At 39.9% G+C, this 22294-nt stretch overlaps 1 protein-coding gene across 1 annotated transcript; it reads left to right on the top strand.

Annotated features, from left to right (window-relative positions):
• The first annotated feature begins 14271 nt into the window (after nt 1-14271).
• Nucleotides 14272-18052, top strand: CBLN2 (cerebellin 2 precursor). The gene is made up of 3 exons (XM_058176588.1): nt 14272-14607; nt 17263-17382; nt 17855-18052. The coding sequence occupies exons 1-3, from the start codon at nt 14272-14274 to the stop codon at nt 18050-18052; spliced, it is 654 nt and encodes a 217-aa protein (XP_058032571.1).
• The last annotated feature ends 4242 nt before the right edge of the window (nt 18053-22294 follow it).

Here is a 22294-nt window from a genome sequence, read left to right as displayed (position 1 = left end):
TTTTTAATTACTTAATACTTTACTTGCTCTACTTTTTTCTTTCAAAAATTGCATTGTTTTCATTCTCTTAAAAACGTCTTTAATTATACATACTCATTTCTAGACAGTCTACCAAGTCTGTCAGTCTTTCAGCTACTAAATTAAGGAACTGAATAGAAGTGAACACTGAAGAATGTGAACCATTATCTTTCTTTCAATTAATATACTTGCAACAAAGCTTTTCAGATCTCTTGTGCTATGGTTTCTACTGGATCTCAAGCCTTCGTCTTAGATGTGGTCTCTCTTGGGTCCTGATCAAACTAATTCCAATTATGAGACTGAGAAAGAAATTATATCTCACAGTAGGAAATAATTAGAATTGTGGGGCTTCCAGAGAGAGCTGAAATTGTGTTACCAAGGGCATGGGGAATATAGTTTTATTATGATAGGTATATTAGCTTTATTAAAGTAGGTATATTAATAAAATATTGAAAACCTGTCCAGGATTCTTTCTGTTCCATGTTATACTGAGGAAAATGAAGGCAGGATTTCTTTGAGTTTCTTTCTCACACATCCTTCTATCTTGGGTAGAATTTGGATCTCTTCTCCAAGTTCCTTCCTTAACAACTCTATCGTATCTTCTCCAAGGTTAACTCTACATTTCTTGACTTCTTTCTCTTTGTCATAAATTGAAGCATTTGACTTCTTTTCTACTTTTTTAGTCACCACTAATCTCCAATCTATAGTTTTACTAATCTTCTCATTACAAACCAAAGTTCTTCCTTCCCTTGATTTGTAGTACCCTCCACTCCCTTGCAATTTCTTATGCTAATCTAACACCTGGAGTCAATTTCATTTTCCCAAGCAATGACTTTTTTCTCCTTGATTTGGCATGGAATCCATGAATGATCTGCAGCAAAGTATCTAGGGATGCTTCTTGAACCTGATCCTGTCCTCTCCCTATCACTTCACAGATCCTTTGCTTTCACTAACTCTATGGTTTATTTCTTCCTCTCACTTATTTCTCTGACCTTCCCATTGGGGGGTGGGGGTGGGTCCCTGATCTGGAATTACTAGCAAATTCATATACATGTGTTTAAGTTTCTTCTGCCTCCTACTAATGATCCATCTACCTGTTCACTCCTATTTTGGATGAGGTCACAAATCTGATTTCAATAATTGCAAACCCTGATGGCCCAAAATTGTACTTACTAAATATAGTGTGACTCTGCTAATTCGTTTCGATTTGTAATCTCTACTGTTTCTCTTTCTTAACAGAACATGGGTGTCATAATCTCTTTTGAATTGGAAGACTCAGAGGTAGAGGACGCTACAACAGTGCTCATAACATGAGAATCTGCCCTCCACTATACTCTCAACAGATGCAGAGACATTATGGAATGGGCCTAAAAATTCCACCTGTGTAATTAGATCCACATAGGAGTCAAAACATAGGCCATTGGACTGGCATCTATGGTAGTAAATACAATTTTTCCATTTGGTTGGGTAGCTAATTGCTATGTCTGAACCCACATCCTTTGTTTTCAGCATTACTATTCCCCAAAACTCATTGAAAAACAGTGTACATTCATATATTTGTGCAAGGTTATATTGGCCAAAATCTGCTGGTTTCTTTCCAACTTTTTTTTTTACAGGAAGTGAAGTCTGAGATATGCATGCACCTGCTGCCATTACATGAACCAATATGAAAGATTCAGGTCCTACTGTTGGAGACCAGCTAGGAAGCAGATGATAATGCCTCTTTGGAACTAAAAGATGGTTGCTTGCCATTCACAAGGGTGTTTCCTCCCAATGCTACCAAATTGGCTCATGAGGTGCCATCCTCAATTTCTTGCTGTATTGTTCCTTCCATCAGAAACTGGTTGTACTGGGTGCCTTCCTGGTATGTGAAGTCTAATTCTTGCTGGGAACATCTGTAGCGAATCTGGAAGGAGAGAGCAATTATATCCCCAAGCATCTTCCTTACTTACCGGGCACAGAAATAGGGGAACCTGTGTACAGAAGAGTTGTGATACTCTCACAATTCCAAACTTGCAAACCATGTTGCATCCTTGCCAAGTACTCCTTCATAACCAAAACATCCTGTGCTCCACCATCACTCTCTAGTGAATCACTGAGTCAATTATTTCTCAGGATTGTTCCTTGTGGAGGTGAGAACCAAATGAAATTTGAAGCATAAATTCACCAGAGGCTTGTCCTACCTGACATTGGTGTATTGATAGTTCTCTACAATGCGGCCCCCAGCAGCAGCCCTTAATTATGTTACACTGTCAAAGGGAGTATTCCAGGAGACTGAAGTTAAAAAGTATGGGAAAATGGAGAAAAACACTGGATTTTCTCACCCCTAGCCAGTGAGGCAGTCTCAGAAAGTGTCCCTTGCTGCAATAATCTTTGTTAGCAACTCTCCAGTCGATGTGCATTTGTGGACCTTTCCTACAACAATGATGGATGAATGCTGCCTTTTCCAATTCCTAACCTGGTCCTTTTCTTTGCAGTGCTGAACCTGCTTCTACAACCACCAATCAAAAGTCTTTTGTTTGCAGTAGCATGGAATAAATAATCAAACTTATTAAAGGAATAGCGGGAATGAAATGGGTATGACTAAGCATAAAGAAGCCTTAGCTAAACTAATAATAAACAATAAGAAAATGAGCCAGTAGGGGATTCATTTATATTCCTTGTCCCTCCCCACATAGCCAGTGTTTCCCTGTCACTTATCCCTTCTTTATATATTTTCTCTCTCTTTATTCTGGTGCTCCTTCCCATTATTTCTCTCTTTTTCTCTCCTCCATGTCTGTCTGTCTCCCATTTCTTTCTCTTTCCACGAACATCAAAACACTGCAAATCAAAACACTGAGAATACAAGTTGGAGGAAGAAGGTGAATTCAGGACAGAACTTTGACTATTATGCTTATTTAAAAAAAATAGATCAAAATTCTTTAGGCTGTATAAAATAGATCAAAATTCTTTAGGCTGACACTGACTTTATCACTGTCAAGAGGCCATCATAAGGAAGGTGGGGAACCAAGAATTAAAACAGCATCAATAGAACAAAATTAAAAATTACGTGCTCAAAGCTAAAAAAAAACCCACCATAAAAACAAAAAAAGTAATAAAATCTAAAAGGAGGGCTAGGAGCACTAGATCGGTGTAGGGAGCATGTCAAACTTTCACAATACAAAGCACTTTAGAATGACGAGGTTCTCATTAAAACTGGTTTATTGCACAGGTCATCTTCTGATGGATTTTAAGTGCTGCTGCACAGAACCTGGCAAATTATATGTTGTAGCAGTGTTGGTATTTGAAAGCAACAGGGATAGGTACAATTCTCCTATGCACCCTGGGTATTTATAATGGTGAGATGAGGCTAGTATGAATACCTCTGTAGTGCAGGTCCTGGGAAAGTACATGCTCTGTTGTTTCCATGGGTCCAGAGTCACAGGGTAGAGGATCTTTCTGTATTTATTTATTTATTTATTTATTAAACTTTTATACCGCCCTTCTCCCGAAGGACTCAGGGCAGTGTACAGCCTTCATTTAAAACAATTAATATACATATTAAAATAACAATTAAAAAACGTATTCAATAAAAGGCCGAAATTAAAACCGTCCAATTGACCATATAAAATACCCAGTAAAATTACAATTAAAAATTAAAAATTTAGAATTTAAAAATCAGGCCAGTCCCGCTTGAATAAATAGATAAGTTTTCAGTTCCCGGCGAAAGGTCCGAAGGTCAGGCAATTGGCGTAAACCGGGGGGAAGTTCGTTCCAGAGGGTAGATGCTCCCACAGAGAAGGACCTTCCCCTGGGAGCCGCCAGCCGACACTGCTTGGCGGACGGCATCCTGAGAAGACCCTCTCTGTGAGAGCGTACGGGTCGGTGGGAGGCATGTGGAAACAGCAGGCAGTCCTGTAAGTACCCGGGCCCTAAGCCATGGAGCGCTTTGAAGGTGGTAACCAAAACCTTGAAGCGCACCCGGAAGACCACAGGTAGCCAGTGCAGACTGCGCAGGAGTGGTGTTACCCGGGAGCAACGTGGTGCTCCCTCAATCACCCGCGCAGCTGCATTCTGGATTAACTGAAGTCTTCGAGTACACTTCAGGGGTAGCCCCATGTAGACAGCATTGCAATAATCCAGTAGAGAAGTGACGAGAGCATGAGTGACCGTGCATAAGGCATCCCGGTCGAGAAAGGGGCGCAACTGGCGGACCAGGCGAACCTGGTAAAAAGCTCTCCTGGAGACGGCTGTTAAGTGATCTTCAAACGACAGCTGTCCATCCAGGAGAACGCCCAAGTTGCGCACCCTTTCCGTTGAGGCCAGTGACTCGCCCCCAACAGTCAGCCGTGGTTGCAGCTGACTGTACCGGGATGCCGGCATCCACAGCCACTCCATCTTGGATGGATTGAGTCTGAGTCTGTTTCTCCCCATCCAGACCCGTACGGCCTCCAAACAACGGGACAGCACTTCGACAGCTTCGCTGGGGTGGCCTGGGGTGGAAAAGTACAGCTGGGTATCATCAGTGTACAGATGATCACTCACCCCAAAGCCACTGATGACCTTGCCCAACGGCTTCATGTAGATGTTGAACAGGAGAGGCGAGAGAATCGACCCCTGCGGCACCCCACAAGTGAGGCGCCTTGCGGCCGATCTCTGCCCCCCTGTCAACACCGTCTGCGACCGGTCGGAGAGGTAGGAGGAGAACCACCGATAAACGGTGCCTCCCACTCCCAACCCCTCCAACCGGCGCAGCAGGATACCATGGTCGATGGTATCAAAAGCCGATGAGAGATCCAACAGGACCAGGGCAGAGGAGCAACCCCTATCCCTGGCCCTCCAGAGGTCATCCACCAACGCGACCAAAGCTGTCTCCGTGCTATACCCGGGCCGGAAGCCGGACTGGAACGGGTCTAGATAGACAGCTTCCTCCAGGTACTGAGGAAACTGCCGTGCCACCACACTCTCTACAACCTTCACCACAAAGCGAAGGTTGGAGACTGGACGATAATTACCCAGGATAGCTGGGTCCAGGGAAGGCTTCTTGAGGAGGGGTCTCACCACCGCCTCTTTCAAGGCGGCGGGAAAGACACCCTCCATCAAAGAAGCATTTATAATACCCCGGAGCCAGCCTCGTGTCACATCTGAGTGGCCAGCACCAGCCAGGAGGGGCACGGGTCCAGTAAACATGTAGTGGCATGCAGCATCCCCAGCAACCTGTCCACGTCCTCGGGAGCCACAAAATCAAACTCATCCCAAACAACATCAACAAGACGAGCCTCAGTCATCTCACATCTCAGTGTATCACCTTTCAAGGACAGCTGAGGAGAGGGCATGACATCATGCCAAAGTAAAGGCCTTGCAGTAGTTCAAGGCAATGGTGAAATCCAAATTTTTTTACTACTGGTTCTGTGGGAGTGGCTTGGTGGGTGTGGTGTGGCTTGGTGGGCATGGCTTGGTGGGCATAGCAAGGAAAGGATACTGCAAAATCTCCATTCCCACCCCACTCCAGGGGAAGGATACTGCAAATTCCCCATTTCCTTTCCTTTTTTTTTATTTGCATTTATATCCCGCCCTTCTCCGAAGACTCAGGGCGGCTTACACTATGTCAAGCAATAGTCTTCATCCATTTGTATATTATATACAAAGTCAACTTATTGCCCCCAACAATCTGGGTCCTCATTTTACCTACCTTATAAAGGATGGAAGGCTGAGTCAACCTTGGGCCTGGTGGGACTTGAACTTGCAGTAATTGCAAGCAGTTGTGTTAATAACAGACAGACTTAGTCTGCTGAGCCACCACCAGAGGCCCTTCTGGGGGAAGGATATTGCAAAATCTCCATTCCCACCCCACTCTGGGACCAGCCAGAGGTGGCATTTGCCCGTTCTCCGAACTACTCAAAACGTCCGTTACCGGTTCTCCAACTGCTCAAAATTTCCGCTACCGGTTCTCCAGAACCTTTCAGAACCTGCTGGAGTTCACCCCTGCTTCACGGGTAGTTAAGCATGTCATTGGGGAGGCAGAGTAGCTACTGGGTTCACTGGTAATAAAAGTTGAGGACCTGGCTAGGTCCAATTGGCACTCTGTGTTGGCTACACACAGTTTAATGAATGTTTTGGCCTAATTATATCCATGCTGAGTAAAGATTTGGAGAGAAGCCCAAGGATACTTAGATGTCACTGTCTTTTCTTTCTCCACTTTCAGGCAACACTTTATAACAGAACAGAATAACAGAGTAACAGGGTTGAAAAGGACCTTGGAGATCTTCTAATGCAACCTGATCAAGCAAGAAACCCCTCTTCTTAAGTCTCTTCTTAAAAGCCTCCAGTGATGGAGGACCCACAAGTTCTGAAGGCAAGCTGTTCCACTGGTTGATTATTCTCACTGTCAGGAAATTTCTCCTTAGTTCTAGGGTGCTTCTCTCCATTAGTTTCCATCCGTTGTTTCATGTTTTGCCTTTTGGTGCTTTGGAAAATAGGTTGACCCTATTATCAAATAGTGCTTTGAATTTTCAACTTCTGGAAGGAAGTGTCAGGAGATGGGTATTGGAGGTTGTATTTCAGCCTTCCAACTTTTTGCAGACTTATATTTCTAGGGTTTTAAGGAGAAGGGTTTTAAGGCCTAAATTTTATCTAAATTTTATTTTTATTGGTTTTAAATTTATTATTAATTTTAATGGGGTTTTTAGTTATATATGGCCATTTTTATAATAAGTTTTTTAATTAGTATTTTAAATTGTATATTTTGTACTGTTTGTTTTTATCTTGGCTGTACACCGCCCTGAGTCCTTCGGGAGAAGGGCGGTATAAAAATTGAATAAATAAATAAAATAAATAAAAATAAAATAAAGAATGGTACATTTTTTTTTCTCCCAGAGGTCTGTGACTCCTATTTCTACTCTACATCTGCATCTTTCCCAAATTGAAAATGATTCCACATGAAATTATTTAGCATCATTTTCATTTTGTAGGAATGAATGGGAATGGCTACTGGGAGGCACAGCATTATTTGCATCCTTAAAAGCTGCTGTTAATTTCTACTTCCTGCCAATGGGTTGAATTTGTGCTGCCAAAATTTGGCTGTTTTGCTGCTAAAATTCGAGAACTTGCTTAATAAACACTGAATAGTTGAAAATGATGTTCTCTAATGTATGCAACTAACTGGACACAGGCTTATTGATACATTAAGTTCTTCCATCCATTCATCACTTCAATCATAACTAACTCTGAATGGGTTACAAATCTACAAACAATAGAATTTAAAAAACATGCAATAATACTAACACAAGATCGCCAGACATTGAGGAACAACTTTAACATTCCCTTTTTAAATTTTTTTTTATTAATCACATTTATATACCGCCCTATCTCCCAGGGGACTCAGGGCGGTTCACAGGCAAGTAAAAACATATATATAAATACAGACTAAAATAACAGTTAAAAAACTTATTCTAAAAGCCGAATTATTAAAAAGCAATATAAATAATAAAACCCCTTTAAAACCAATATAAATTTAAAATCTTCCAGAGGAGAGCTTCATTACTGACCACTCTAAATTATTATAAAAGTTATTCATATGCAGTCTGTACAGCTAAACGTTTGGGCTAAAGAGAAGAGGGTCAACTTAACTCAATTATAGATTGAAAACTTAACAGAACAGAATAACAGTTTAAAGGGACCTTGGAACAGTTTAAAGAACAGTTTAAAGGGACCTTGGAGGTCTTCTAGTCCATCTCGATGTTCAATAGGAGCCCCTATGCCATTTCAGACAAATTGTTGTCCAATTTCTTCTTAAAAACCTCCAGTGATGAAGCATCCACAACTTCTGAAATCAAGCCATTCCACTGATTAACTGCTTTGTCAGGAAATACCTCCCTATTTCTAGGTTGGTTCTTTCCTTGATTAGTTTCCATCTTTGCTTTTTGTTCTGTCTTCAGGTTCTTTGGGGATTGGGTTGACCGCCTCTTCTTTGTGGCACCTTTTTTTAATACAAGAAATACAAGAGAAGTGAGAAATTTAAAGACAAAAACGGCTCTGTCACAATTACCTGAACAATTTCTATAAATATAAAAGAGACATGGCTAAATATATAGTCATTAAATTGTTTCACATACATGTTCATAGGATCTCCCTCAGTGGTGGAATCCTGCTGGTTTAACAACTGGTTCGGTAATCGCGTGTTTTGCTGCGTGCGCATGCACAGTTTTAACAAAACTAACCTTCCATGTTACTTCTGGGAAGTAACACAGCTGAGGCGCGGCAATCCACTCTGCCATGCGAATCAGCTGAGAAAATAAAGGTAAGTAAAGCACAGGAGCGGACAGGCCCACCTGATTGTCGGAATGAACCAGTTTGTTCCGGCTGATAGTTGGAGCTAAGGGTTTGCCCGAATCGGTCCGAACTGGCTGAATCCCACCCCTGATCTCCCTTCAAAAAATCTGTTTATTGGAAAGTATACCACTTAGATTTATGAAAATGAGATCAATATTATATTCCAGATGTCTTTCTTGAACCCACTAATCTACCATTGTAACACTAATTAGCTTGTGACTTTGTTACTAACCTATCTGTTTGAAGCTCCTGAAAAAATAAGGGCAGATCAAGATTACATAACTAAACCAGAAGTCAGTGCTCCATCCTAATGCACTCACAATTCAGAAGTCATCAGAGAGAAAGGAAACAAAAACAAGACAGGCTAGCATAAAAACAGAGAGTGGGGAAGAAACTATTTAGATTTCTGAAGTGTTTAATAGAGACATCTAAAGTGTCTCCAACAAGCAGCAACAACAATCTTTCCTTGAATGCCGCTTGGGATCCTTAAACTTTCTACAGATAAATTGCTGTTGTTAGAAACCCTGTGTAACATTCAACATTTCCTAATTTAAGTCAGTTAGGTACTATCTGGTATGATAAGAGAATTTATCATGACCTTCTTTTGGTATTTAAAAAATGCTATTAATATTGCCCTTGTAACTCCCCAAACTAGGGAATAATCACCCACCTTCTTGACTGACCTGGAAATGCATACCATTTAGGATTGAATTGGTACTCTAGCCATTATAACCTGTTAACTAAAAATCCATACCTCAACTGAAACATTTTCATAGAGGGGCGGAGATTATACAAAAGTATAGGCAATCTTAAACAATATATATCTGACTTACTTTGCCATCTTAATCTCATTCTCGATGCGGAAATTGGTTTAAAAAAAAATTACAGAAGTAGAAAAAGTTGAAGAGACATTAAAAATATATCCCAAAGTCTATTTCTGGAAAGGCACTTCACCATATGCTCCCGCACATGCTGCCTTCATAAAATGTAACTCCGATGAGTTATAAAACTCTGCTTATGTGGGGAGGGGGGAATGAGTGGAGCCATTACAAAACATTTACTACTTAAGCATGATTTTTTTTAAAAGTGGCCAGGTTCTGCAGTAAAATTCAGTCAAAAATAAAGGAAAATTGTCCCTTGGATGAATAATTTCATTGCACCAAACAATTTTATATTTTATAATGTTTGGTAGTTCAGTATACTGGACACAGCAAGTGGGAGCAGTTTTTATTTGTCAGAGGCAGACATAGATGTAGATGTGGATATATAAAGAAACACTATAAAAAGTGCCACGGGCAATTACTGTAAGTTTTTATCTGAATGTGTTAGCATTTGCTAAAATGGTAACAGCACAGTGCTATTGTACTGCCTATTACTATTTTTCATTCTCTTGCATACAGTATGTTGCAATTAATCGTGTGTACTTTTCAATGGGGGAGGCCAGCCTGCTGAATTGGTAGAGCAGACCCATCGTGTTTTGCTTAAGAACTGTCCTATTTCAGGACCTACCTTCTCAAATATATGTTCAGCACACATTCTTCCTACTCCCTAACAGAATCTGTAGAACTCAGAACAGGACAAGGGGGTACATTGGGGTGTGTGGGCTGAAATAGTTTCCTGACTACCCTTTTCTAGCTTCTGCTTGTGGGCAGTCCAGGGAAGAAAGTTGTTGACTGCGTATTTAGAACAAAATTGAGAGTATTCACCCACCTTTTTCATACACAGGTAGTCTTCATTTAGTGACTGCTTTCTTTAGCAACTGTTCGCAGTTACAAAAGTGCTAAAATAAATTTACTACCAATCCTTACATTTACGACCTTCACAGGTCTCTAAAACAAAAGAAAGACGAAACAAGATTTCACTTAGCAATCACTTCACTTACCAAATGAGATGCTGGGAAAGAAGGATTACCCATATGTGTTTGACTACAAATAAGACCTTGAGCAAGTAACTCTTTCTCAGCTCAATCCACCTCATGGGTTTCTTGCTGAGAAAATAGGAAGAGGAAAGAATATCATGTATGTGTTATTTATAAAAATAATGAAGGCAGGATAGGGATAGATAGATAGATAGATAGATAGATAGATAGATAGATAGATAGATAGATAGATTCTATATGTAGTTTTATCTCATTTGGCTTCACTACTATTAATCTTCTCATCGTTCCCATCATCCATCTCCTTCTACTTATGACTGTATGACTGTAACCTTGTTGCTTGTATCCTTACGATTTATATTGATATTGTTTCCTGATTGCTTATTTGTACCCTATGACTATCATTGTGTTGTTCCTTATAATTGTTGATGAACGCATTTTTTCTTTTATGTACACTGTGAGCATATGCACCAAGACAAATTCCTTGTGTGTCCAATCATACTTGGCAATAAAAAATTCAATTCAATTCAATTCAATTCAATTCAATTCAATTCTGTTCTGTTCTGTTCTGTTTTGTTCTATTCTATTCTGTGGTTTGATGTTGGATTGCAATTCCCTGAAGTGCCTTTATATTTTATGTGGCAATGTTTATGTAGTTCTGCTGGTCAGAAAGGAGAGAATATCACTTTCCAAAATGCAAAGCTAATGACTTAATTATCTTCTTAGAAGTTTAAATTTCATGTTACAAAGCATAAAATGCTGTATAACTTATATAAATTATATATAAATTATAAAAATGGAAGCAGTTGGACAGTATTTTCACCCCCAGCCCTTATTACATGAAGGGCTCATTTGATTATTATGTTACCACTTCTTAAGGAAGAGGGATTGTCAATGATAGGAAGACAAGCTGTTTTCCACTGGTAAAATACATTTGGTTCTTTTCTTTGTTTTTAAATAAAAATTGGCCCAAATAACTCCCCAGTGAAAAATAAAAAGGCAATCATAGGGTAAATGAAGGATTCTATTTCTCTGATCTTTCTGCTTTATTTTTCGGCAGCAACAACTCCGAAGCCGTTTTTAAAGCTGTACATGTCTGCATTTTACCGCCTATAACAAATGCTAATTTTGCCTGCTGCAGTGCGTGTCCCACACCGCGCCTCGGCCAAGGCAGCGAAAGGTTTGCGGGCGCAGGATTCCCCTGTGATTGTACGAAGCGGGAAGAAAGGAAAAAAGGGGGACAGATCGACTAAGGGAGCGAAAACTTAACTGAAAGTTCATCCTTCACTCGGGAATGCCTTTACCGAGATCCCTTTTCTAATCCACCAGGCTCTCTTCATCTCTTTAATTCCTGAATATATTCCGCGGGAAGGGCGGAGGCCGCGAGGTGGCGCTCTAAAACCAGACTTGGAGTTCGTCTGAGCCGCGTCCTGTTCCATCCGGGTAAAGACGCCTCCCTCGAACCCCCTCCACATATCAAATCCCCGATCGGTAGGGCATTCCTGGGGAAAAAAGAGAAGGCTTGGAAGCCCAGTGAATAAGGCACTGCTGCCTAGACAACTCCTGTGTCCTGAGGTTTTAAAGGGACAGACCTCCTGCCCTTCTCACCACTTGCCAGCTGTTTGGCAGCGCCCGGATCAGAAAGGAACTTCCAAAGGCAGGGAGCGACCGCGCTGCTTCCCTCTCCCGCCCCTCCAAGGAGCGGAGCAGCCTTCGGACGCGGCTGCTGCCCCCGCGTCCTTTACCTGGACGAAGGGGAGGGACCAGAGCGGAAGAGAAGCGGATTTCTTTTTCTTTTTACTCGTTTTATGTTTATTTTATTTTTAATCAAGGGGAATGAAAGGAAAGCGGGACTTTTCTTTGAAAAGGAACTGGAGTCCGAAGGGCGTCCTTCTTCGTTCCGGATGAAGTTTAACCTGCGTCCGTCGGGAGGTAGTGGCGGCTTTTCCCAAAGATATCCGGGGGAAACTGAGCAGAGGAACAAATCTCCTGGGGGTGGGTGGTGGGTGAAAGGACTCTTAGACGCGTTTGGTTAGCTGGGTGCCGGACAGGAGTGAAGCTGTTTGTGTGTGTGAGAGAGAAGGAGGTGGGAGGAATGTTACTTGAGTGTATCCAGTGTGAGAAACAGTGACGGGTGCGAATGTGTCTGCGAGAGGGTGGGAAAACGAAGGGGGGTATTATTGTCAATGGGCGGCTGGTGGGGGGAGATTGAGGCGAATCTCGTTTCTTTATGCCGCCAGTCTAACCTCGCCTCATTTTTTTACCCCCCAAAGCGATACAACTTCGAGGACAGCAGCTTTGGCAAAGCCGACGCTCCTCCGCTATGGGCTTTCCAGGTAACCAGGCACTTCCCCCTCCGCTCGCTTGCCCTTTTGGCCACTTGGAAAATCCGGCGGATTTCTTTACAAATTGAGAACGGGGGAGAAAGAGAGAGAGAGAGAGGGAGAGGCAGGCAAGACTTCCCAACAAGCAAGGTGTCTTTTTGATAAAATTGTTAGAAGAAGAGCCGGAGATGGGGAGGGGGGGGAAGGTAACAAGAGTTCCGAGTCGCCAAGGTTTAACTTTTGAGAAACAGCCAGCTCAAACTTCTCAAGTGGGGCTCTCTGGTTCTATACTATTCCTGCCTTGATTTTACCGGGCGGGTTTTTTGCAACCAGGCGAGGAGAGAGGTCAGTACCGGCGGGGAGTAGAAGCTGAGCGAGGGTTCCTTGGAAAGGAAATTCGAGAGGAAAAAGCGGCTTGGATGCGCCGAATCAAGGTGATGGGGAATAATAATAATAATAATAATAATAATAATAATAATAATAATAATAATAATAATAATAATAATAATAATAATAATAATAATAATAATAATAATAATAATAATAATAATAATAAAATCTAACGGACTTGACAGGCAGGTGACTTAATGGAAGCGAGAGGAGGCAGAGACGGGAGTTTGTATTTAATTTATCCAGTTCTGGTGTACAATGCCCGATGGAAGCGAATAACTCTTTCCAGCGCATGGCGCAGGAACGTCTCTTTTTCCCTCGGGGTTTATGAGGAATGCGAGAGAAATAGAGAACTACTGTTGTTTCTCTGCCGTCTGAAAAGAATTGCCGATAGTTGTCTTTATGATGGGTATGGGAGGGGCAGGACTACTTTTGCCATTTTTGGGGGGTTTAGATTTATTGTTGTTTTTTTTTGAGGAGAGGAGGAGCAGCTTAGTCTGACATATAATGTGCCCCTCATGTATTTGATGAGGTTTAGTCCTAGTGAGTTAAAATCAAGCTTGGGGCGGGCAAGCTGGGCTTGGCACTTGTTCCATCTTGCAGACTTCAGGGTGTAGCGGCTAGGAAAAAAAGCTTCTATTATAGCGGGAAATAAATTTGTCGTGGCGAACGAACGGGAAAGTGAGCGAAAAGCTGCAGGGCAACCCGCTCCCTACATCCAAACACGCGCTTGTTTTCTCTCCGAGAAAACAGTTTTATGGAGAAACCCTCATATCTAAGTATTCATTTATTTCTGGCCACTGTGGGAAACTGAGGTACCGGACTAGGTGGGCGGTTGGTTTAGCAGTCCAACGCAGCAGCGGGACGCTTTAGGACCTTTTAATCCCAGTCTTTCGTCCGATTGCCCTTTGTCTGCCCGTGTGCCTGCAATTATGAGGAAAGCGTTTCCTTATAAAGGACGCCGTTCCTTTGCTTTTTCCTCGCGCCTCAGGGATGGAAGCTCCAAAACTCTGGCCCGTGAGAAAGAGTGTTGGGGGGGGGGGAGAGATGGTCGCGTGGCTCCAAGCTCCGCTTTAGGTCTGACCGCCCTTTCTTCGCTCTCTTCCCTTTTGCAGGCTGCGACTGCTGCGCGCCTCCCGCCTTTCTGTGAAGTCTCCCGTTTGCCCCGTCCGTGGCTGAGAGAAGAAGCGCGCCAGAGAGCGCTGGTGCAGGGCTCGTGCGGGTCCGCAGGCGGGGCCAAGCCAAGCAGAGCCACGGCTTACGCGCCCGCCCGGAAAGTAAAGGCAGCTCTCGTTCGCTGCCGCCCCGCCGCCCCCTTTGGACTCTCTGGTTGGTGACGGGCCCAGCAACGCGATGCCTGGGCGGCGGTTGTGGTGGCGGCGGCGGGGAGCGCTGGCGGAGCCGGCTGGCAGTTACTCCTGCATGGCGGCGGTGCTGGCTTTTTTGCTCTTCCTGCTGCCCACCAGTTGCCCGGCGGTGGGCGCGCAGAATGACACCGAGCCCATCGTGCTGGAGGGCAAGTGTTTGGTAGTATGCGACTCTAGCCCGTCCGCCGACGGTGCCATTACTTCATCGCTGGGCATCTCCGTGCGCTCTGGCAGCGCCAAGGTGGCTTTCTCGGCCACGCGCAGCACCAATCACGAGCCGTCTGAGATGAGCAACCGCACCATGACCATCTACTTCGACCAGGTCAGGTGGCGCGCCAGTCTTCTTTCCCCTCCCCCCTCCCTTTCCACCGCCACCCTCGCTCTTGGTTAAGCCCCGCCCAGAATCAGTAATAAAGTCCCGCCCAGTTGCCCTCCTTACCTCCCTCCCCTTTCACACGGTGAGCCTTCATCCCATCCAACCACCAAACGCTTTGCTCCCAACTCCCCCTTGTGTTAAGAAGACTTGGTCGCACGTTTCTGGCCCCTTGTAAGGTCTTTTAGCCTTAGTTCCATCTCCACTTTCTTCCCCGCTGAGTCCTTCCCTTAGCATCTGGGACCACTGTTCTCTATTGATTCCCTAGATCTGATCTCCTAAAACACATTCTGCTTCTATTCAAATGACCCATTTTATCTGCACCAGCTACCTATGGTCTTACTTGATATTCACTGCCAGATTCCAATTGAACCCTTCTCCATATATGTCCTCTTTGCTATCGTGTCCTATTTCACCAGGGTTCTTTGTCAAGTTCACGCTTCATTCAGGAATCTTAAGAACAACCATTACAATAATTCACAGCCAGCATCTTGGCAGCACTTGTTCCTCATCACCTTCTTGGATGAGAATCACGATTTTATGAATTTCTTTTTAGTGTGTCCACCAATAAATGCAGCCAAGGACACCTTTCTCATTTTAGTGGAACAAGCTTGACTTCAGTGCATGCGTCCTTTTAAAGACATCTCATTTCACCAAATTGGTAACTCTGGGACATTCTTCTCTAAACTGGACAGGGAAGACAGTCTGTAGAATTCTGCACAACATGAGTGTAGTGCCAAGTGGGGATAAGCTGAAAAATTTAATAAGGAACCTATTGGGTTTCTGCTGGTCCAGAAATAAACAAAGAAGGATGTATTGGAATTTTTAAAATTAACTATTTTTTAAATAATTGTATAGATACAAATATACACCTCAGGCTAATTGCTTAAGTAGATTAGAATAATATTATATGCATTGTGTGTACTATTGTTGTATTTTATGGTAACTCCTCAACCAAAGAATAGCTTTTTCAAACCTGTAGGAATTTTATGTTAAATATATTTTGTTGTAATACAAAAAGAGAAATTTAAAAAAAATAAAGGCAACATAAATTGGCAGAGTTTTCATATTAACAGAATTATTCTGAGTTTTCTGTGATATACAAAGGCAAATGTGTCAGTTATTCTAGGAATGCTTTATGTCTTCCATTTTGTCATATTCATACCTTCAACTCATGAAACATTGTCTTAAAACAAAAGATTAAAATAATAGTTTCATCATTGTTGCTTTTCTATGTACACATAAATAAATCAGTAGTAAAAATTAGTAGTTTCTGTTTAGAAGATCAAGCTGGAATCCTATATCTAAGGAAATAAACTTCAGTATATTCACTTAACAGAATTTTTTTACATGTGTGCCCAGAAGCACATTTCACTTAATTCTTTAGGAGTTAATTATATTTAAAAGAGCACAGAGCTGCAGATTTCTGAGAAGTAAAAAAAAAAGGAAGTTTTGATTTTTCTGTTTGTTTTGTAACATGAAGCCTGTTTTAGAACAGGTGTAATAAGCTCTAAAATTCACAAGCTCTATATCATACCTAGGCAAAATAATGAACAGTAATTTTATTACAATTCTCCCATTTGGAAGCCTACCTATTCAGTGGTCAAAAAATAAGATCCCAAACAAGTGTTAGCAAATAGTTACGTATGAATATGGATTACAGAGAAGATTAAAGATCTGATTCTTCAAATAATTTTAAAAAATACCTAATTGTATGAAGAACTTTAAACATCTGTTCTGGAATGTTCATTAGGTTCTGAAGACCCTGCAGTTTTCCTCCTCATATTTTTATGTAATCTGTATTGTCTTTGGATTTAAGAAATCAGACTGAACTGTGCATTATATCGAGATGAAGACCTTCCTTACCTTTAGACTTTCTGCTTTTGTGATACTGATGATGCTTTGAAACATTTATAACTTGGCATCAGGTATCATTTTGCATTATTGTAATTGGCAATTGGTATTTTCTTTTACCAATTGCAAATAAGTCCATATTCAGAGTCTTTGTGGGTTAAAATATATATACCCTCCTTATTTCTTCAAGCTTAATTGAATAAATTTTGCTTTAGGATGGGCGTGGGAGCAGAAAAATAGAATATGGATGCAGATTAAGAACGCTACTTATCTTAATATCTGAACTGCCTTCTCCATGTTTCATCCCATGCAACATGACTAAGCCTCTTTCATTTCACGTTAACGCTGCAAGCCCCAAGAGACACAATTAGTTTCAGTGCTGTCAACTGAAAATGTAAAATCTAGTGGTTTGTTCAATGGACTATTTTCCTTCTTTGTGTATGTCTCAGCAACGATTTGATCTGTTTTCTCCTTCACTGTGCAGACATAGGCTGCCATCCTATGCCTTTCATGCTCTCAGAGAAGCTTTGGGTGCACCACTGGGTAAATCAATCAGCTGTCTGAACCGATCCTTTTACAACACCTTAGGAAGTGGCTCTTTCCCCCTGCAGTCAGTTTTAATTGTACAGCAAATGCCAGTGGTTTTGCGCTGCTGGGAGAGCAGGGGAGGGTTGTCTGAGAAATGTCTTTCCTCCACCCCACTTTCCATTAATGAAGGAACAACCTGATTTCTCTCCTTTTCTCCTCCAGGTATTAGTTAATATTGGGAACCATTTTGACCTCGCTTCCAGTATATTTGTAGCACCAAGAAAAGGAATCTATAGCTTCAGTTTCCATGTTGTGAAAGTATATAACCGACAAACTATCCAGGTATGTGCCAGCATTAGGAGTTCCTTTTTAGATCACGTAGTTGTTTCATTTCACAAAATCATACGAAAGTCTCATCAAATATGGCAATGAGGAAAGGACCCATGCAATAACTTATTTGTTAGTCTACTGTTTAGCAGTGTTATGAAATGGGCTTATTTGCCTTAGTAAAGGGTATAATTTTTCATCTCTGGTCAGTCTCCTTTGACTGAACTAACTGAGAAAGAGGACAGCCTGATCTGGGAAGGGATTTGTAGATCATCTAAAACCTTTTCAGTATCATCCTGCATGAGGGAGATGTGCTTTATCCTACTTGTCACCCACTCATTATTTTGGGTTTCCTGCATGTGGGGGAGCTGACTTCCCTTTGGTTGTAATGCACTATGTGAATGTGTGTTTGTACGATATATTGGAGTATGACTTTTACAGATAAATCTCATGAGATTACTTAGCTCACATTTCTTTTGTACTGTAGGTCAGTTTAATGCAAAATGGCTATCCGGTGATTTCTGCTTTTGCTGGAGATCAAGACGTTACCAGGGAAGCAGCCAGCAATGGAGTCTTGCTCCTGATGGAAAGGGAAGACAAAGTGCATCTCAAGCTGGAGAGAGGGAATCTCATGGGAGGATGGAAATATTCAACCTTTTCAGGATTCTTAGTCTTTCCATTATAAAGAAAACAACAACAACAACAAGGTGAATCCTAACCTGCAAGCTGGAACAGGAATTCGGTTCTTAAATGACAACAACAATTCCCAAGAAACTTCTGCCTCCTCCTAGAACTGGGCTAGACCTGCCAATAATTCCAAACACCCAATCAGACTGCCATCACTGAAGAAGGAGAAAACTTCTTGATGCCACTCTTTGTGTTAACTCTTGACAGTTCCTCGAGAAATCTGCAGATCTGTTTAGTTTTAGATGACCAGTCATCCTTAAGAAAAAAGAAGTTACCAACCTGAGCAATTTATACCTGTGATTGTAAAGTCAATTTTGGATTTTATTGTTGGGATTCCATTTCCTTTTTTTCCCTTTCTTCCTCTTCTTGTCTTGAAGGGATGCATTAATTGGAACCACAGAAGTGTTTGTAATGGACTTATTCCAAAGCCAGAAGACCCCAATATCTGATGATATGTTCCTATATGTTTTCTCTTTTTGTGTTTGCATAGCCTTAAAAAAAGAAACAAACAAAGCTCCAAGACAAAAATAAGATTTTTTTCAATTATTCAAACTTCAAATCTGTATCTTCTGGGGAGAGTAATTTTTGGACATTACTGTGTCAAGAAGTGCTTTATTCAGTGAAGCAAATTTTGCACGATTGGAACCTATTTTATTTTGTGTTATTCGTGTTTTCCATCATCTTTCTTTCCATTTGCTGACTGTTCTTGTGCTAAAGAAGACGGGCGATTTGACCCATATGATAAAGCAAGCACATATATACTCTGAGGCTTGCAGTGAAACTAACCAGTGAACGATGCTGCTTGTGTTATCCATCTGATTTAATCAAAGCATTTGTTGGCACCATGGAAGACAATGCAGCTTGAGTCGGAAAGGCAGCAACTGATATTTCTTACATTACCTGAATCTATTTCAGAAGGTTGTCAATATCTCAAGCAAACTTACTGTAAAATATAATATCATTTCTTTCCATCACTGGGCATCTTTTGCTGCTTTCCTGATATTTATTTGATGGATTAATTTATTTATGCTATATATGCTGTGATTTGGCCTCTCTCTGAGTGTTCCCACAAGTTATCTTCCCTCCAAGTTAAATAAAAACAGATTCACACCAAATTTGCTCAGACCAGACAGTTCGTGGGGCAGAATCAGGGACATTGAAATCCTGAGGCTTTGAAAGGTTACAAAGATTATGTGGTTCAACTATAAATATACCATAATTTGTATATCTTTTTTTTAATTTTTGTTGAAGTTTCCCCAATTAACTTCCAAAGACTTTTGAGTAGTCTTAATCCAATACTGTATACAATACTGATTTCAAAATAATAAAAAAGAAGAAACCTCAGGTTGAGTTAAAATTCACCTTCTATGTGTCAATGTAACCAAAATGCTGATGAACTTTAGATTCAGAATAAATGGGTTTCATGTCCAATTTGCCTTCTTTTTACTTTTATGTCAGTGTCAAAGGTAGCTGGGCAACACGGAAAATTGCATTTTGGTCTGAAAAACATAGAAAATAAGGAGAATTTGGAGGAGGGGGGGCTGTTTGCTTTTAATGACTGATTTGTTTTTAAAATACATATTTCAAATTTGTCTATAAGGAGCTAGGTAGGCTGGGATTTCATTTCATCTTTCTTTTGATAGGTTCTTGTTTCCCTTCTCAAGAAACAAAAATGGTGCGAATGTTTGCAGAACTCAAGAAGGAAATACATTGCATACAGGACTGATTTTTTATTCTAAATTTGTTATTGATGGGTCACTATTAGAATAATTATTAGCAGCATCTCAGTGTACTTTGAAATATTTTTCTAAAAAGAGAATTCTAAAAAAAGAGAGATTGTGTTTTTCTTTTTGCTTATGTTGATTTTGTTTCATACATTGTGGATTTTAAAAATCTAATCAAATACTGGTTTTTGCATCTGGGTTGTTTCTAACTCAAATTCACTGGGTAGAAAATTTCCATCCATATATTCTTAGACATAGAGGGTATAGGTTTTTTAAAAAATATTTTTTGCTGTACTGTGATCTATGAATATAGATTTTAGCGTTAAATGTGATATAATATTATATAACTTAACCAATGGCAAATCTGGACAGATATTTAATTTGTGTTACATTGCAAATATATTTCATTACAAATTTTATTAATTTATGGCATGTGTTAGTAGTTTCTGAACACAAAAATAAGAAACATTCTAATTGAATGCTTCAGTTGAAGCATAAATATCAGATGTGAATTACCTGTAGCTATCCTGGGAGGTTGCTGGATTAGACTGCTTAGCATACTTAGTCATTGCCCTGATATAAGTCCAACATCTGGATGACTGTAGATTCTCCATACAGTTTGAACAGATTTTGATCCCTTTTCTATGTTAGCACGTGAATTCATAAATACTAGTTGCAGAAAGAGGAAAACCAGTTTTTTATGTTTGTATGTAAATCTGCATCATATTATTTGCTACGCATTGACTTATTCCAGTGTTCTGACACAACACAAAAAAGAATTGTAAGCTAATTCCAGGTTTAATTATATTTAATTTGTTGTTTGTAAAATAGCATTTATATAATCATGACATCAAATTACCTATGTGTTTAAGGAGGAAAGGCAAAAAAGGAAAGAAAGGAAAGGAAAAGGAAAAAGGAGGAAAGAGAAGTGGAAAGAGAAATGGAAAGGAAAGAAAAAAGTGTGTAAACATATGCAAAATATGTACATTTAAAAGGGACAGTAGAGAATTATTAATTATTATTAATTTCAGTTCTGGTTTAATAATGATAGTAAGTAATTGATACTCAAAATTCAACAATAAATTTGGATAAGGACAATTTAAATAGAATTTGTGATGCTGTAGTTTCTGCAACAATAAATTTGATTGCAGGTACTACTGGATTGTCTTCTAGTCACAAAATACTGCAAGGCTTTAGGTGAGTCAGAGTTTTAAAAATTAGACCAAAATAAATGAAATACTAAGGAAAATGTTGCTTTTAGAATATGTGTCTTTAAAAACCTCATTGGTGATTTTTAGAGTTCTAAATTGTAATATAATAAATAACTTAAATAAATTAATAAATAATTTAAAATGGATTATTTCAACATAATACATTGCATCAAAATCATATTCAGTGAATAATGCAGGACATTAACTCAGCAATCTATCAGTGAAAAACCTGAAGCTGGATGTGGATGATGGGAATAATAATCCAATATATGTAGCGGCCTATATAAGACTGGGAAAGGCAGCATTAAGAATACTGAATTCATTTACTTCCATTCATCTTATATTAAACTTATGACCAGAAATATAAAGCTAACTTTATAAGATGGCAATTTTAATACTCACAATATAATTGGGAATGGTGAAAATAATTTAAAGCAGTTTTATCAAAATTTAATTAAAATTATGCTTGGGGAAATATTTCAATTTTGGCTGGATTTTGTTTCCATTTTCTAGAATGAAAAGTAATGTTTACTAGTTGTAACTTCTGATACTACAAAGAGCCTTGTTGATGTTCTTCAAAAATGAGCAAAATACAAACATATGCAAGGCACATGTTCAGAATATTTTTCTAAAATTGAACCAATTTCTTTAAGCTGTTAAACTTCAAAGATGAGATTACAAGCATTTCAGCTGTAGTTTTTTTTTTTAATCAAAATGTAATTATTTTATTTCAGTATTACTATTTTAGCTCCTCTTAATTGAGATAGTGTTAAACCCAGCAAGGATGAATTGTATACATTATGTAACAAGAATATTAAAAATAATGGAAGTCACTGATTATTCATTCTTATAGGACATATTGCTGGACTAGAATAAAACATCCTTATGGAGTACAGTAAAAAGCTTAATTGCTGGACTAAATGTATACAAGCATTATATCCAGCAAAACTGAATTGAAATTTGAAAAATTTAGAAAATGACCAAATTTTTTTTAAAGCATTTTTTAAAAAGAAAATAACTAATTTTTGTTGTCTTTTTAGTTCATTTTTATATGCCAAAGCACTTAATATATAACTATTGGTCCCAGTTGTTATTAATCCACCAATATCTTGAAGCTATCTAGATTAGAGACCTCTAGTTCTATATCATGCACAATTTGGCCACCTATTTAATTCCTGTTATTTATAAAACAAAATTAAATACAAATCATTCAGGTATCATAAAATAGCATATGTTGTAAAAACAAAAATAACTAACAAACAAAAAATGCTGAAAATTCAAAGGGATTTGTGGAGAACAAACCTC

This window comes from Ahaetulla prasina, chromosome 3, assembly GCF_028640845.1.
Source record: "Ahaetulla prasina isolate Xishuangbanna chromosome 3, ASM2864084v1, whole genome shotgun sequence".
NCBI lineage: Eukaryota > Metazoa > Chordata > Lepidosauria > Squamata > Colubridae > Ahaetulla > Ahaetulla prasina.
Note: the sequence above shows the minus strand (reverse complement) of the source record. Positions and strands in the feature narration are given on the sequence as shown.